The sequence below is a fragment of the Trichoderma harzianum genome, assembly GCF_003025095.1.
Source record: "Trichoderma harzianum CBS 226.95 unplaced genomic scaffold M431scaffold_12, whole genome shotgun sequence".
In the NCBI taxonomy this organism is placed as follows: Eukaryota; Fungi; Ascomycota; class Sordariomycetes; order Hypocreales; family Hypocreaceae; genus Trichoderma; species Trichoderma harzianum.
In genome coordinates this window covers 1,197,921-1,212,076 of record NW_020209260.1, presented here as the reverse complement: position 1 = coordinate 1,212,076, position 14,156 = coordinate 1,197,921, and the positions used below count along the sequence as shown (strand labels likewise).

General features: G+C 44.9%; 6 protein-coding genes and 1 pseudogene across 7 annotated transcripts; 1 reads left to right on the top strand and 6 right to left on the bottom strand.

Moving 5' to 3' along the window:
• Positions 1–1,370: 1,370 nt before the first annotated feature.
• On the top strand, positions 1,371–2,373 carry M431DRAFT_123200 (hypothetical protein; the record flags this gene model as incomplete). Its single annotated transcript, XM_024912181.1, has 1 exon — positions 1,371–2,373. One exon carries the CDS (start codon positions 1,371–1,373, stop codon positions 2,331–2,333), a length of 963 nt encoding a protein of 320 aa, XP_024771143.1. The 3' UTR covers positions 2,334–2,373.
• A 323-nt stretch (positions 2,374–2,696) lies between these two features.
• Positions 2,697–3,927, bottom strand: M431DRAFT_93373 (hypothetical protein; the record flags this gene model as incomplete). The annotated part of the gene is made up of 3 exons (XM_024924470.1): positions 2,697–3,035; positions 3,064–3,752; positions 3,807–3,927. 3 exons carry the CDS (start codon positions 3,925–3,927, stop codon positions 2,697–2,699), a joined length of 1,149 nt encoding a protein of 382 aa, XP_024771142.1.
• M431DRAFT_540435 lies at positions 3,820–4,302 on the bottom strand (annotated as a pseudogene; the record flags this gene model as incomplete). The annotated part of the gene is made up of 2 exons: positions 3,820–4,226; positions 4,280–4,302. Coding segments are annotated over 2 exons (284 nt in total), but the record flags the coding sequence as incomplete, so codon positions are not given.
• A 725-nt stretch (positions 4,303–5,027) lies between these two features.
• Positions 5,028–7,418, bottom strand: M431DRAFT_523315 (hypothetical protein). The gene is made up of 6 exons (XM_024920537.1): positions 7,164–7,418; positions 7,031–7,102; positions 6,484–6,951; positions 6,215–6,424; positions 5,878–6,161; positions 5,028–5,820 (listed from the first exon to the last, which is right to left on the bottom strand). Exons 1-6 carry the CDS (start codon positions 7,322–7,324, stop codon positions 5,192–5,194), a joined length of 1,824 nt encoding a protein of 607 aa, XP_024771141.1. The 5' UTR covers positions 7,325–7,418; the 3' UTR covers positions 5,028–5,191.
• A 382-nt stretch (positions 7,419–7,800) lies between these two features.
• Positions 7,801–8,866, bottom strand: M431DRAFT_123195 (hypothetical protein; the record flags this gene model as incomplete). The annotated part of the gene is made up of 2 exons (XM_024912180.1): positions 7,801–8,721; positions 8,792–8,866. The coding sequence occupies 2 exons, from the start codon at positions 8,864–8,866 to the stop codon at positions 7,801–7,803; spliced, it is 996 nt and encodes a 331-aa protein (XP_024771140.1).
• A 198-nt stretch (positions 8,867–9,064) lies between these two features.
• On the bottom strand, positions 9,065–10,866 carry M431DRAFT_93747 (hypothetical protein; the record flags this gene model as incomplete). The annotated part of the gene is made up of 5 exons (XM_024924507.1): positions 9,065–9,964; positions 10,015–10,141; positions 10,207–10,495; positions 10,563–10,625; positions 10,728–10,866. 5 exons carry the CDS (start codon positions 10,864–10,866, stop codon positions 9,065–9,067), a joined length of 1,518 nt encoding a protein of 505 aa, XP_024771139.1.
• Positions 10,867–12,033: 1,167 nt separating this feature from the next.
• Positions 12,034–13,726, bottom strand: M431DRAFT_93545 (hypothetical protein; the record flags this gene model as incomplete). Its single annotated transcript, XM_024924489.1, has 4 exons — positions 12,034–12,173; positions 12,230–12,984; positions 13,064–13,447; positions 13,509–13,726. The coding sequence occupies 4 exons, from the start codon at positions 13,724–13,726 to the stop codon at positions 12,034–12,036; spliced, it is 1,497 nt and encodes a 498-aa protein (XP_024771138.1).
• Positions 13,727–14,156: the final 430 nt, after the last annotated feature.

The following is a 14,156-nucleotide window of genomic DNA, read 5'->3' as shown; positions in this document are numbered from 1 at the left end:
TATGATCATCTGATACTGCATTGATGCTCATATAGTTACACTATCCTCGGCCAATCCCACTAACAGGACTGATTGTTAAAGGAATGTCGGTATACAGGCATTGACTTCGACTTAGCTACCAAAGCGGTGATTAACCGTTGTTGCAGGATTGTACAATACTGTATGACTGTTTTCATTATGTTTCACAATCACCAAACAGACGATGAAAGGTGAGGAGCTACGGATACTGGATATAATATAATAGCACGTTTGTTATTTTATTCAATTCGCTGGGGTGGATATTCTAGTCAGACAGAGCGGGATTCAACTTGACATCTTTTTCTATATTTAGCTTGTGAACTCTTTCAGATAAAGTTGTACTCACAAAGCAGCACTTTACTTCAAAATTACTAGCCGTATTCTAGATACTATTGGTAGTATTGAGGCCATATGTAACCTTACATCGATGGTCGAAATCGCGTGTTTAACACTACCTAGGACGCATACTAGAAGAAAAAAAGGTAGTTTCACCATTATTTGCAAACTCAATTTCAGGGGAAAAAAAATTCTTTCCTAGGCACATCCATGCCTCGAGTGTCCCGTGGTGTTCTAGAAAATGATTGGAGCCGATATTCCGTCCGTAATCCACTGTGTCCGATTGCGGCGACCCGGCGGCCTCTTCGCCGCAACGAATAATGATTACTTACAATCAGTTCAGTGGTACGGATACCCAGTTCTGAACCTTCAATGGCGCGCTTTCCTAACAACTGTCACTGTGATTATTTATTTTATCCTTAAGCCCAGGTCTACCCTTGTTGTCAGGTATTGCAGCCGTACTCCCAAAAGTACAAAGTTTGCCTAAAAAAACAGCAACTCCGTACTAGCCTAAAAACATTGCTATCTGTTCAACTTGCTTTGATGTCTTGACTCATGCATTGCTGCTAAGCAAGCTTTGCAGCAACTATACCTCTTATACCAGCGCTAAGTAGTCCATCGGAAGACTCCGAAACTCGTATTGACAGCCTTGGACGCTACACAGTCAACCAGAAGCGGTATCTTTATTCAAACACCGCTCAGGACACGATAGTGTTTCAGGCATCATTCTCGTGTTAATGCAACTCATGTTAAGGCTCTAGAAGCTGGAAATCCACTGAAATAAGCGCTAAGGCGTTCGCCGAAGGGCAGCTTCGTATTGAGAACCACAAAATGTCCTATCGCGAACGATTGATATTATAGCCAATGAAGTGGCGTGTCGAAGTTTGTCTATTCCATATAAAAGGCAAATTTTGTTCAATATCCAATCTCTATCATCTATTCCAACCTCTCAAGGCACCCCCGATATATTCACAGACTCTCATAACATTCCAAACTCCTTCGACCCCTTTTCCTAAATGCATCTCTATTATCTCGCCTCCGTGGCGTTAGCTGCACAGGCTCTCGCTGCTCCGTCACCAAAGTCTGATAATTCCTCAGCTCTGGAACAATGGCTATACAACAGCCAACTTGATGACCACGGTCTAAGTCTGTTGGATCGATCAGATATTGTTGGATTTCAAGCGTTGTATAGTTGGAAGTCTCTTGAGCCGGCTGAGAATGATTATGATTTCTCCAACATTCGAGATGATTACGAAAAGGTACTCGCCAAAGGCAAAAAGTTCTGGGTTCAACTTCAAGACAGGAGTTTCAATGCTTCTGTCGACCCGGTCCCCAAGTACCTGAAAACACCATACTACAACAATGGAAGCGCTCCAGCATGCGATGGAACTGCATGTGACACCAATTTCACAATCACTGGATGGGTTGCTCAGCAATGGAACCCACGAGTGCGACATCGTTATCAATCTCTCCTGAGTGCCCTAGCTGAAGAATTTGACGGCAAGATTACTGGCATCAATTTGCCGGAAACATCCATCTCCGTTACTGAGGGTACGAATAACTACACCGACGAATCGTACTTCCTAGGCGAGCTGGACAATGCTGGTTACGCAGCCCATGCTTTCAAGAAGAGCTACGCTGTGCAATACGTCAACTTCTGGCCCGATGGATGGAATAATACCAACAATCGGTTCACCGACTCTTTCAACTTTTACGCGAAGCATGGTGTGGGTGTCGGTGGGCCGGACTTGATCCCAAATAAACCAGGCCAAGAGCAAAACTCGTATGTATACATCCCGATGTATCATGATGAGGTACCTATTACGGTGGTGGCCTTTCAAGAACCAGATCTGAAGGAGATAAACAACAAAACTGGAAACCCGTTCACAAAGGAGGAACTTGTTGATTTTGCCGTTAACGAGCTGCATGTTCGCATTGTATTCTGGACGGTTCAGGCGCCTTGGTTGCAGAGCAGCTAATCTAGCTAGTGCAATTGTGATGGAGAGAACTCCCTCACCGCCGGTTCTCTGGTTTGTGCGATCATAGTTGTTAGAAGTGCGTTTGTCGTATGCTTCTAATGAAGCTTGATATAGCCGAAACCACCAACGTTTAGATAGAAATTCTCACCTTCATTCTTTACGAATACAATGGGAAAAAACAACTGCGTTTTGCAGAAAAAGGGAGAGAACAACGTATTATGAGTATCTCTTTATGTTAGATGTTTACACTTTCTACGATAGCAATGATAGGAATCTAGACGGTCAGTTTATATATATGGGTTGAAAGATAAATGACGAGGTATGTCATAGAGTAATAGAGTCCCCTGTAGCGGTGAATAACTATTAGAGCTCATCGTGTTTGTTATCCGCATCAGTCTGACTCATATTGCCCCTCTCTACCGGCAGTTTATAGCCACCCCTCCAAAGTCTGTCAAATATTCCTGCCGCATCATACGCTTTCTTTATCTCTTTCATCTTTTCCATATCACCAGGTGTAACAGAGCGTTCATATACAGGCTGGTTTCCATCGGCGTAGTTCAGATAAATGAAGTCGTTCAGTATACCTCTTTTACGAGCCTCAGTCTCAGCTAAAGTACCAAGTTCATAAGCTGCTTCGTCCAATGCAGCGTCGTCATCGGGGTTTGCCCACTCCATTCGAATATTGTTAGTGAAAATTGAAAGCTATGAGGATCTCCTAGTACTTGCTGACTAAGTCATCCTTCCCTTGCCCTAAAGCATTGAAAATTGGACTTTCTTTGGCTGCGTTAATGCAGCTCTTCTGAAAATGTTGGACCGCTATACTCCAGAGGATATTTTCACGGTCATCATGAGGTTTCATGATACTTTCGCTCTTCTCGAAAATGTCCATGAAATATTCCGTATCGATCTTTGTCGTGATTGTGTGCCACCTTGTTCGTGTTGTGGCCGCGAGAGCACCGTCAACTACCTCACGTACTACTTTATAGGTACTTCCTGTAGTCTCTAAATGCATAATAGGCGCACTGGATGTCAGTGGATCATGGGCGATTCCAGCTTCATTAACTTGCACTGCCAGGGCTAAACTCATGCCCTTGTTTCGCATTATAGCGACTGATACCATGTTGTCTTTGTTTGTGTCGTCGTGCCCCCACTTTTTAGATTGTGTGTAGAGTTCTGACGCAAGAGTTGGCGTGAAGGGATACACGTTGACGGCTCCCCATATCGCAGAAGACGGATAAGTACGCATGTCGAATCGAGTGACAATGCCATAATTCGTAGAGGGTAGTTTCATTGCCCAGAATAAGTCTTCATTCTCAGCCTCATTTGCGTTGACAATTGTACCATTAGAGAGCACAACCTCGTAGTTGATCACGTTGTTCACACCAAGCCCCTTCTCAGCGGATGCGAAGGCGATGCCACCTTACCATGAATGTCAGTAGCATGTCAAGTTATTCGGTTGTTCTAACAACTCACCACCTAGAAGGAAGCCACCAACCCCAACTCCGCTAATTCGCCCTCCAGCCGTCGAAATATGATGCGGTTCCAGGGCAGCATAAACATTGATCCACGTTGCGCCAGGGCCTAGTTCAACCATCTGGTGCTCATGTTGAATGCTAATTTCATTCATTGACCTTAGGTCAATAAGAAAGCCTCCATCAATGTTTGATGATCCCTTCCAGCACATATGCCCCCGGATGCTACAGCAAATGGAAATTGCAAGGAATTTGCGATCTGTAAAATACGCGAGACGTCATCTGTGACCTTTGGTCTTAGTACACATTCTGGATGAAGCTCCTGTTGTTGCTTAGAGTAATATCCGGCATTGCGAGATTCGTATTCTGACGATGATGGGTAGTGAACAAGACATGGCAACTCTTTGTGTAATTCGTTACACTACCTTTTGGCGTTAATTGAGGACTATGAAAGTGTTGTAATATGTGACTTACACAACTGCTACCCAACTCCGAGCTCGTAACAGATGTGCCACCTTTGGCTATTGCACCCAGGCGGTTTGTAGAAGTCACTAGAAGTAAAAGTGTGAAAGGGCGCATACTGGAGGCAAGTTGCTTTTCTTTTTCTATACAGGAGAATAAAGAAGATGGAGGAATTCTGTTATGCGTTTCACGTCGTGATTAAGTACTTCTTAGTGACTTCAGTGGAGTTTGTACAAGTAACCATTCGGACTTGTCTGTAAGGCGAAGACCGGAACAGTTGCTGCCGAAATTTGAGACAACCCACAAGTAGTCAGCACCAACATGTAAAGTAGTTCATCTAACGAGTCTACTCTCCAACATGTTAAGTTTGCTAGTGCTGATGCAATGTAACATTGAAGTGTTGACATATGCTGACGTTGCCAAGCCTTTGTCTGGACCTTTGTCTGGACCTGAGTCATGGCTGATGCCCAACGAGGACTTAGAGAAGCCTGACAATAACGTTCACAACTGGAAGAAGGTCTGTCCATTTAACTCAACTGTATTGGAGCGTAACAAAAGATGGAACCCCGGATTAAGAACATCAACCATCCTGGGTAAACGCGAAGCATAATTCGGTTTCTCAACAGAATCAAGATCAAAGCCTTGGCCTTTCTGTAAGAGCGGCACTTCGGTGTTATGCGGCTTAGCCATAATCGCCTGAACAATACGAACTTAGGTATTAAACAAGGTATTAAACGTTGAGAGGGAACAATGGTGTGGTCACAGTTTACTGTGGGTGGGGTAATCTAAATGAGCACTACTAAACAAGATTCCAAATAGACTTAAACGTACAAAAGATCATATTCCTTTCCAGTTCTCATTTACCAAGGCTGATATCACATTCAGATTGCTCTGAATTGCCAAGTCTAAATTAAGAAAACAATATTAAAACTCAGAGGCGATCATTATCCAGCTCATATCCAATAGATTAAACATAGTGTCTTTCTGGATCACTTCCTCTGTGGGTATATTCTCCAAGATTCTCAAAAACGACATGCTGTCGTCGCTACTGGAGGAACAGGTGCTTAGACAGGGATCCTGATTGCCAGATTCTTGAGATTTCCAGTTCAAGCAATGCTTGAAAAATTGCGTCATTTTCCAGAAGTAGTCGCGTCTATCTTGCCCATGATCTGACATTGTTCCCATCGTCAACATTTTATCGCGGAGAGCGATAAGATATGTCGAAATGTCTGCGAGTTCACGTAATTGGCCAGGCTCGCTCACAGTCACGCCCCCAAGTGTAGCTGCAGCGAGCACAAGAATGGCATATAGAAGTTCCGACTCTTGAAACAGAACAGTAGTTCGAAGACTTTGCGGAGATAAGAAGACATACTCGTTGATATAAGTCTGCGCCGCTCGAATGCACGAGATGGCGATATTAAGTCGTGGCAATGATGAGCACCAGTTGCAACACATTGTACTGAAGTCAAGATTGACCTCATGATGTGGCGGGGAATGAAGGCCAACTTCTTGTATGTATATCTGGATATAAAGGCATTTCCTTTGAATTAAGCCTATGGCAATGAGCATCTAATAAACCCCAGAGGAAGAAGAATGCGATTGCCACTTACTGTTTGCTTTTGCCTCAGGCGGAAAGCTCTTGACTAGTTCATCCAGCTTTTCCTTGAATTTGTTCATCATTACTTGTATCTGCATATGATCCACAACCTCCAACCACCGGATATTGTTATACTGAAACAGCTGATCGATTTCCTCAGCCAGTCCTTGCAATTGCACAAAGCAAGATAAAATTTCATCGGATGCTGTGAGTGAGACATAGGGCAGCAAGATACAACAATCGGCGACAGTTCTGCAATATTTAAAGTGGGTTGGTTTCCTCATTGCCAAAGAGATACTTGTGGTGGAGATATTAGCCATACAGTTGAGCAATGTCTTTAGTCTACTCACCAGGAGTCAACGTAGTAGCAAGCCACAAATGTTCTCATCTTCTCGATGATAAAGTAGTATTGCCCATTTTTGTCAAAAGTTCCGCGCTGCTGAATTAAGGTGTCTTTAATTGAGTCATCGGGCGGAAGTTTGAGCTCGGCTGCCATTGTAGTCGCCATTTGAGATAACTGGTAAATCTGTTCCTTAGCAGGATTGAAGTAGAGATGATTCCTTTTAGGCTAACGTTAGTGTGTACGTAACAATTGAAAGGGAGATATTGTAAATATTACCAAGTAAGATATACTAATAGCCCTTGTAACAAGTCTAGATTCTTCTCGGCATTCACAATCACTCTGTCGGCCAGCATCTTTCGGAATTCTACCTCCAGTCTAACTTGAAGATGATCTCGAGCGCAAGCGGCGAGAATTGCAAGGAGAAGGCAAGGTCTCTCCAACCGTAGGTAATCCAAGCTAGTTTCAGGTGGAAGCAGTACAGGCGAGAATTCTTCAGAAGCAGCAGCGAAATCGGCTAGAAGCTGCTTTGCTTCATCCGTGGTGAGAAATCCCTTTGCAACCACATCCTGGCGAGCAGTTGGGGATAATGTTGTACATTCTGGTGAGCTATTTGCCCCTAGAGATGTTGTTGAATCTACATTGGTTGGAGACTGAACTTCCCTCGCGGTAGACTTTGCAGATATCGACGATATGAGCGTAACTAGTCCGTCGATCTTCTCCTCAACAACTTTCCTCTTCGATTTCCTGTAGTGTGCTAGTCAGTCTATAATGGTAATTAATGGGTAAATGCAAGAAAAGAATAAGAAGTAGAAGAAGAACATACGGCATCGATTTGGTTTGTCGAGGTCGAGCAATGGCGCGCTCGAAGATGCAAGCCGTCCCATTGACACTACATCTAAGTCAATTGTCAATGATATGCTCTCCTCTGCACGGGGAAAAAAAGATATTGGAATCACCTTTCGCATAGTGGAAATGCATTGCTGCTATCTGCTTTGGGAATGCACCGGACCTTTGACCTCCGACATGTCTCACAGGACCGACGAAGATGGCCCGTCCTTCTTCTGGGCTCAACCTCTGCTCCGCCACGTGTAAACGGAGAACCAGCGGCTTTCTCCATTGGAACGTAGAGAAGGCCTAGAGTCCGAAATACGATACGACTGCTGTCAAGAGGAATTTGCGCAACATTGCAGGCGCGCCTCTACCGGCTACTGTTGGACGTCGTTTAGGGGAAGAGTTGGTACTGGCCAAGCTGAGATCGGAATCTCGGAACCATAAGCATGTGCCGAAACTCCGATTTGTACACAACACATTAGCGCAGGACCGTGGACACCTGCGGCACCGAACAAGAATTCAGGCGGAGACAAACAGGCCCGCCATACAGATCATCACGCTATTACACTCTACGCCAGCGGTCAGGTACGCGAATGTCGAGAAGTGAAACAGCTCTTCCTCATATTAAAACAATACTATCAACTTCCAATATTCTCTCGCACAAACTGAATCCCCATACCATTGCTCTCCGCTCATAATTTGCCTGTGTACAGACTTTAACCCCCCCCCCCCCCCCCCAAAAAAAAAATTGCCACCTGTGTCCTAGTAATAATCTCGAACATGTTCGTCACACAGATCCCAAAGTCTCTTACCAGTATTCCTCTCCGCGATTCCAGCCTCCACTTTTGGGACGGTTGAACCGATCTGGCCAAATGGAACTACAAAGCATCCATTTTTCTTGGCAACTTCGTCGGAGAATCCAGCGTAAAGCTCCGTTAAGGCACCAAATCGTACCGGATGAGCCATCAAATTGTGGAAAGCCTGTAGGAACCATGGAGCGTGACGGGCAATATCCGTCCTGATAGCCCCTGGATTAAACGCGCAGCTGGTGATATCTGGATGGAGCTTGGCCATCTCGGCTGCGAGAATTGCGTTACCAGCCTTGCTCTGCATGTATCTCATAGTACGGCCTTTGAAGCCCCCAAATTCAGGAGAGCTTAGCTTCCAATCATCCCACAAGATACCATCTTCTCCTGGCGGTACTACGCTGTCACCAGACCCGGCCCAACAAACTCGAACAGATCCCTTTACCGTAGCAGGATTTCGTGATGTTTGAAGCATGATTGGGGTCAGAAAATGCTGGAATAAAAAGGGGCCGAAAACATTGGTTGCAAAGGTCAACTCGTGGCCCTGCTTGCTAACGCTGCCTTCTGGCGCAAGCATAACAGCTGCATTATGCCATATAACATCAAGGCGCGTTTCAAGCTTCAGGAAGGACTCAGCTGCTGCCTTGATACTGGAGAAATCGCCGAGATCGAGCGCAATGAATCGAACAGTGTCTTCATCTTTAGCAGATCGTTGCTTCATTCCCGGGGGAGCCTCCGATGTCTTGATCAGCCCAATCGCCGTGTCTCCTGACTGCGCAGATCGTGAAAGAATATAGATTCGGGTCGCATTGGCATGATATAAGATCTTGGCCAACTCAAGACCTATGCCTCCAGTACCTCCAGTGATGATAAAGACCTTTGCATAAACATAACAATTAGATCAGCGCTCATAAAGAGGGAAGGTTTGTTATTAATTTTAACCTCACCTTTCCTTTTAAGTCAGTCACATCCTTTTCCAGGAGTGCTGGTTTGGTAGTAAAGTAGCTCCTCAGAAAAGCCATGGTTGTGTTGTTCAGTAGCGAATACTGTATTTGAAGGGTCGATATGCCAGAGAAAGTCCATTATTCTCAAGCAGTGTCTTTATACTAGCTCTTCGGAATATACTCTCGGATTTTCGGGACTGAACATCGAAGCAATTACCGAAACATCCAGCCCACACATAAGCTCAGGTATCGGAGCCTCCGACAGGCAATGAGTGATCAACTCATTCCATTGGCCTTGAAAAACGATTCACGAGCGCCTTTCCATGGTTTCCGTTTCCCTTCATCAAAAATCCTATAGACCTGTGGCACAAACTTTCCATCCAAAAGTGTTTTGTATAGACGATAATCTGTCAACCACAGCCACCAGGATTTCCACCCGTACCCAATTCTGTCCTGAATACCCAGACCTGCCGCCCTGTCAGCCCATATAGTCCATTCCGTGGTATTCACAATGGCAGGGTCGAAAATCTCGGCTTCCTTTGCCAGTGATATCACCATCTGATTTTGTGTGTCGGCACTCTTTGCCATCTCCCTAGCGGACGGCAACTTTGAGGCTCCGAGCCACACCTGGGCCAGGGCCATTGACGCCAGATCCGCGTTGATCGAAGCAGATAAAGTGGGACCTACGGTCTCTGAGTAGGCGAGAGAGTCTGGGAAATCCAATGAAAAGATGCCTTGGTAAAGCCTTGCGAGAGGTCGTCCCATAGAACCACGAGCATCTTTCCATGCCTGGGGCATATGCCTAGAGGGATCGTAGGGACCTAGCAGTGAAAAGGACTTGTTGTAGCCAATTGCAAATATTATGGCATCGACTTCCAGTTTTTTCCCGTCTGTAAGTTCTACATGGGAGTCAAGAACCCGGCTTACCCCGGCAACCAAGGTAACAGTTCCAGATACAAGAAGGTCATGGAATTCGTCTCCAATGATTGGTAGCTTATGAGGCATTGCAGGAGCGTTAGCAAGACCCCACTCTGGCCGCAGATTGAACGCTTCGTCTTGCATTTCGAGAAAAGCTTTGTGGAGTATTTGGCCTTGTTCAAAGGGTGGCCTTTTGATGGCTTTCCGCTGCTCGCGGAGAGGAGGGAAGCATACATCGTTTGCCTTACCGTACGGCAACTGCGTAGTATATCAGCAGATACTTTGACCAAGTTGAAAATCATTTCTACCATCAGACACCCATTTCGGTGAGATATGAAAACTTGATTGGCTCTACCAGCAAGACCTCTGGCAATGTCTGTAGCCGTAGAGCCAAGTCCAACAACCAATACTCGCTTCCCATCGAAACTCTTTGGGCTAGGAAGCTTCGAATTAGAGACCCAACAGCTTGGCCATCGTACTGCGCACAGGCATCCTCGTACCTTTCGTATGTATGAGCATTTAGTATTTTACCTCTGAATTGGTCGAGCCCTTCAACACGAGGCTCTTTTGGTGTTTGGAAGAGTCCAGTACAAACGACCAGTCTATCAAACATTTCCTCTTCTCTTTTACCTTGTGCATCCGTAAGCAATAAAGACCACTTATCCCCAACTCGACTGACGGTTGTCACTTTTGTATTGAGTCGAAATCGGTGAACAATGCCAAAATGCTCAGCATATGACTCCAGAAATGCCTGGTTTTTTTTTGGATAGAGCGGGCCATCAGATGCATCTAGGAACTTCATTTAAATATCAATGTGTGTGAAGTTAGGCATGCAATTGAAAAATGTTAGACGTACCACCAGCATAAGGAAAGTCAGAGAAGCCAAACTGTAGAATCAGCCACATCCATTTCTTCAAGACTATCAGCTCACTTACCGTATCCCTCCGACCTAGCGCTCTTGTATCTGTCGGATAAAATGATGGTGAGATACGGAAACTCAGTAGGGGATGACACAGCTTACTAGATAAGCAGCTTGTCCTCGCATCCTCGGTATAGTGCCAGAGGCCACCAATTGCATCGGAAGCTTCGAAACCAGTTACATCAAAACCAGCTTCAGTCAAGTTCTTCACGGCCGAGATTCCTGCAATACCTTTTTGCATGCTCAGTTAGTAGTGTAACGACAGTAGATGTCTTCGCTGTTGGGGATGGGGTTAAGATGCAATCCAGCTGAGGTAGGCCATAATTCTTACCCAGTCCACAGACGGCTACTTTATTTCCCGTGATTTTCTTTTGCGTCATTGCTTTTTAAGGTGGAATAATATTTCCCCTCGTAGCTATGTGTGCGGAGTGTTGAAATGCGGATGTGAGAGCAACGGTCGTAAATCCTATGAGCAAGATGATGCAGCAAGATATAACGCAGATATCCATCGTAAACCTTGGGGTGTAAAGCTTGTTATATATTATTAAATGGTCTCTTTATTCGGGTTGTCATCTGGCACAATTTCTTTAGGTTCATTCTACCGCTCGTTGCCTTTGCACCAAGTTGAGTAAACTCTGACAACAGTTATTGTTACCTATGTTAAACACCATACAATATGCTTGGAGGTACATTCTAATCGCCCTTAAACTTATTCGGGCGGTGTGCTGACCTGCTAGTGCTCATCTTCGGCGCTGAAGGAACTCCCTTTGCCAGTGATTGGACACATTCCGGCACAACGGAGAAGTAAAATTTCTTTGTCCTCCCGTTGTCATACAAGTCATAATTGTGTCGAGCACATGAGCCAATCCATGAGCAATGCCCTTTTTGGGTGTTGGAGATCCCTCTAGGTCTTCGTAAGATCTCCATCTTCGGCGGGAGCGGAAAATGCAGCTCACTATTATTCATTTCGTCATTGCGTGCATAGTGCTGAGGATAGCACTAAAACGCTCTATGAGTCGTGAGATTTCGTGTTTTTTACATGTCGCAAAGCGGTTCCCGAAAAGCTCACATACCAATTTGCTGCGTATCTCGGTGCACTTAACAAACATTGCGCATCAATTTGGATAATTGTCTTTCAGCGATTAGGTATGAGTGTCTTTGAATTACTGAATCTATTGGTATATAACAAGACCTGCGCCGTGTTGATGACAGCATAACACGGACAGCCAGCATGCCAAGCAAGTACGCAAAGGCCACCAACAAAATCATCTGTTGCGACTACACTACCCTTTTCAAGACAACCCCTCATCTAGTTTATCAATACCATGTAGGTTTTGCCAACAACGATTTTAAAATCTGTGATGTACTTGTGCATATATGTATATATATATGCCAACAAGAGAAGATATTAGAATTTGGACGCCTCATATCGGCTTTTTGATCTAATAAGCTTTCCAAACTTGAAAAAAATCCATGGAACTGGTAAAAGTGCCACTGCAAGAAAGCCAAGTAAGCTGCTTGCCCAGCCAATGCCCAAGTTCCTGCACACTACAATTAATGTGTCAGCTGTATTACAATACGCGTTTAAACGAGAAATTACTTACTTTGAGTAGTGAAGAGTGGAAATGCACCGGAAAGAATATATCTGGCTAGACTATTAGCGCTCACGGCGCTTGCAATGGTCATTCCCTGGTAGGTGTCAATTAAGTACTGCAGGCTGCCTGTAAACAAACACAAATTGCCCCAAGTAAATGGAATGATAGCAACTGCGGGACTGGCCCAAGATATATCGGACTTTGAGGTCCAACCAAACCAAAATAGCCCAAGAGGGAGACCGATACTACCGATCATAGCAGCATACAGCCGATGCTCGGGAGGTACCTGGTGAGGAGGATATTTTGCAACTTGGGGAAGGTAAAAATACTTGTTGCATAGTATAAGTGTGATGGCGCCCAAAACACAGCCGATGATGATGGAAATAAACACCAAGCCCACTTGCTCCGTGGAGAAGTGGTACACTTCTTGGAACACATACGGTATTGCAGCGAAGAATGAGAAGAGAGTGGCGAACTCCAACGCCGAATACAAGCAGAATAAGGTCGTAATTGGCTCAATCGCCAGCATGAGTAAGGGCCGAAAGAGCGCAACAGTCATGAAGAGCTTCAGCCTCATACGGAGAGGTGGCGGCGGTGGTATCGGCTGGCCAAGTTGCTTTGCTTTGCGTTTCTTGAGAATCGGATGAAACGTCTCTCGGCCGAAAATAAGACCAAGAAGAAGGCAAAAGATTGAAAAGAAAATAATTGTCCACTGTGTCCATCGCCAGCCCTTTCTGTGCGTAACAAAACCTCCAATAACAGGACTACACCGATGACAGTTAGCTCATTTCTTCTCTCTCTCTCACTCTAAAAAAAGAATTGGCTATTCATCGCCATACATACCCAAAACCTGGCCCCAGCAAAGGGGTCGTAATAAAGAAGGTGGATGGTATGCCTCGGTGTTCCGGCTTATATATCTCGTTGAGAGTTCCGCCAGAGATTGCCAACGTGGGGGCGAAGAAGAGACCAGATAAGAAGCGAAGAATGCAGAGTCCAGCGAAATTTTGTACCGTGCCACAGCCGATGGCGAAAAGAGCTCCAATGAGGACGCCTATCATGAAGATGTAGTATCTACCAATCGTCTCTGACAAGGGTCCCCCAATTACTGGTCCCAGCGCAAGAGCGAAGACATAGAGCGAAAGAGGTAAAATTGATTGTGTTGTCGTCACCCCGAATTCACTGATGAGTTGTTCTGGAGATGCGGTCATTACTGAGGTGCCGAAGGATCTGGACAAAATGTTAGATATACTCATATATACTGCTCACGTCTGCAGGTGTGTAAACAAACGCTGTAAAGGCCATTGAGGAGACAATGGCGATTTGCCATGCTTTCCTGCTTGCAGGCCAGTTGTATGGATTATCTGGATCTGTCTTCCAATCCCATTGCTCGTTGGAATGGGGCAACTGCTGATCTTGACTTCCTTGCTTAAGCTGATTTTTTTCTCTATCAGCAGGTAGGCTCCCCTGCCCTCTTTCCAGCGAATTTGGGTCCTCGGAGACACTCATAGTCTCCGATGTTGTATCATTAGTAATATCTGCCATTTTGTAACGTCTTTGACATCTCGATAACACAGTGGAAGAAGAAAATTAAACGATGCGTATTTATATATGCCGATTTTGATAGGCACAATCTCATTTGACTACGAGCAAGGCTGCAAAATTACATGTAAAAGAGTAATTGAAAGATTTGTCAACAGTGGATATATCTAATACTAATACATAATTCTTCTTTCCATTATCGTTAACATTTGAGTGGAAAAGAATCTGCTACTAAGGCAAAAGGCATCGTATGTCTTTCTCCGTGCAACAGCAAGTCTAATTGAATCATGTAAAATATCCTTGCAGTAGTGAACTCCTGTTGACTCATCAAGATCCCAAACATACTAACTTGGTAAGTAGTTCCAAGTCACCATTGTCCCAATCGGTAAAGATCAGT

Excerpts from the sequence above, each read along its gene's own strand:
- M431DRAFT_523315 (XM_024920537.1), bottom strand. The coding sequence starts at position 7,324 with ATGGAGAAAGCCGCTGGTTCTCCGTTTACACGTGGCGGAGCAGAGGTT. Across the intron at positions 6,425-6,483 it reads CTATTAGTATATCTTACTTG|GAATCATCTCTACTTCAATC; the intron begins GTAATATTTACA and ends TTAGCCTAAAAG. Across the intron at positions 5,821-5,877 it reads GCCTGAGGCAAAAGCAAACA|GCTTAATTCAAAGGAAATGC; the intron begins GTAAGTGGCAAT and ends TCATTGCCATAG.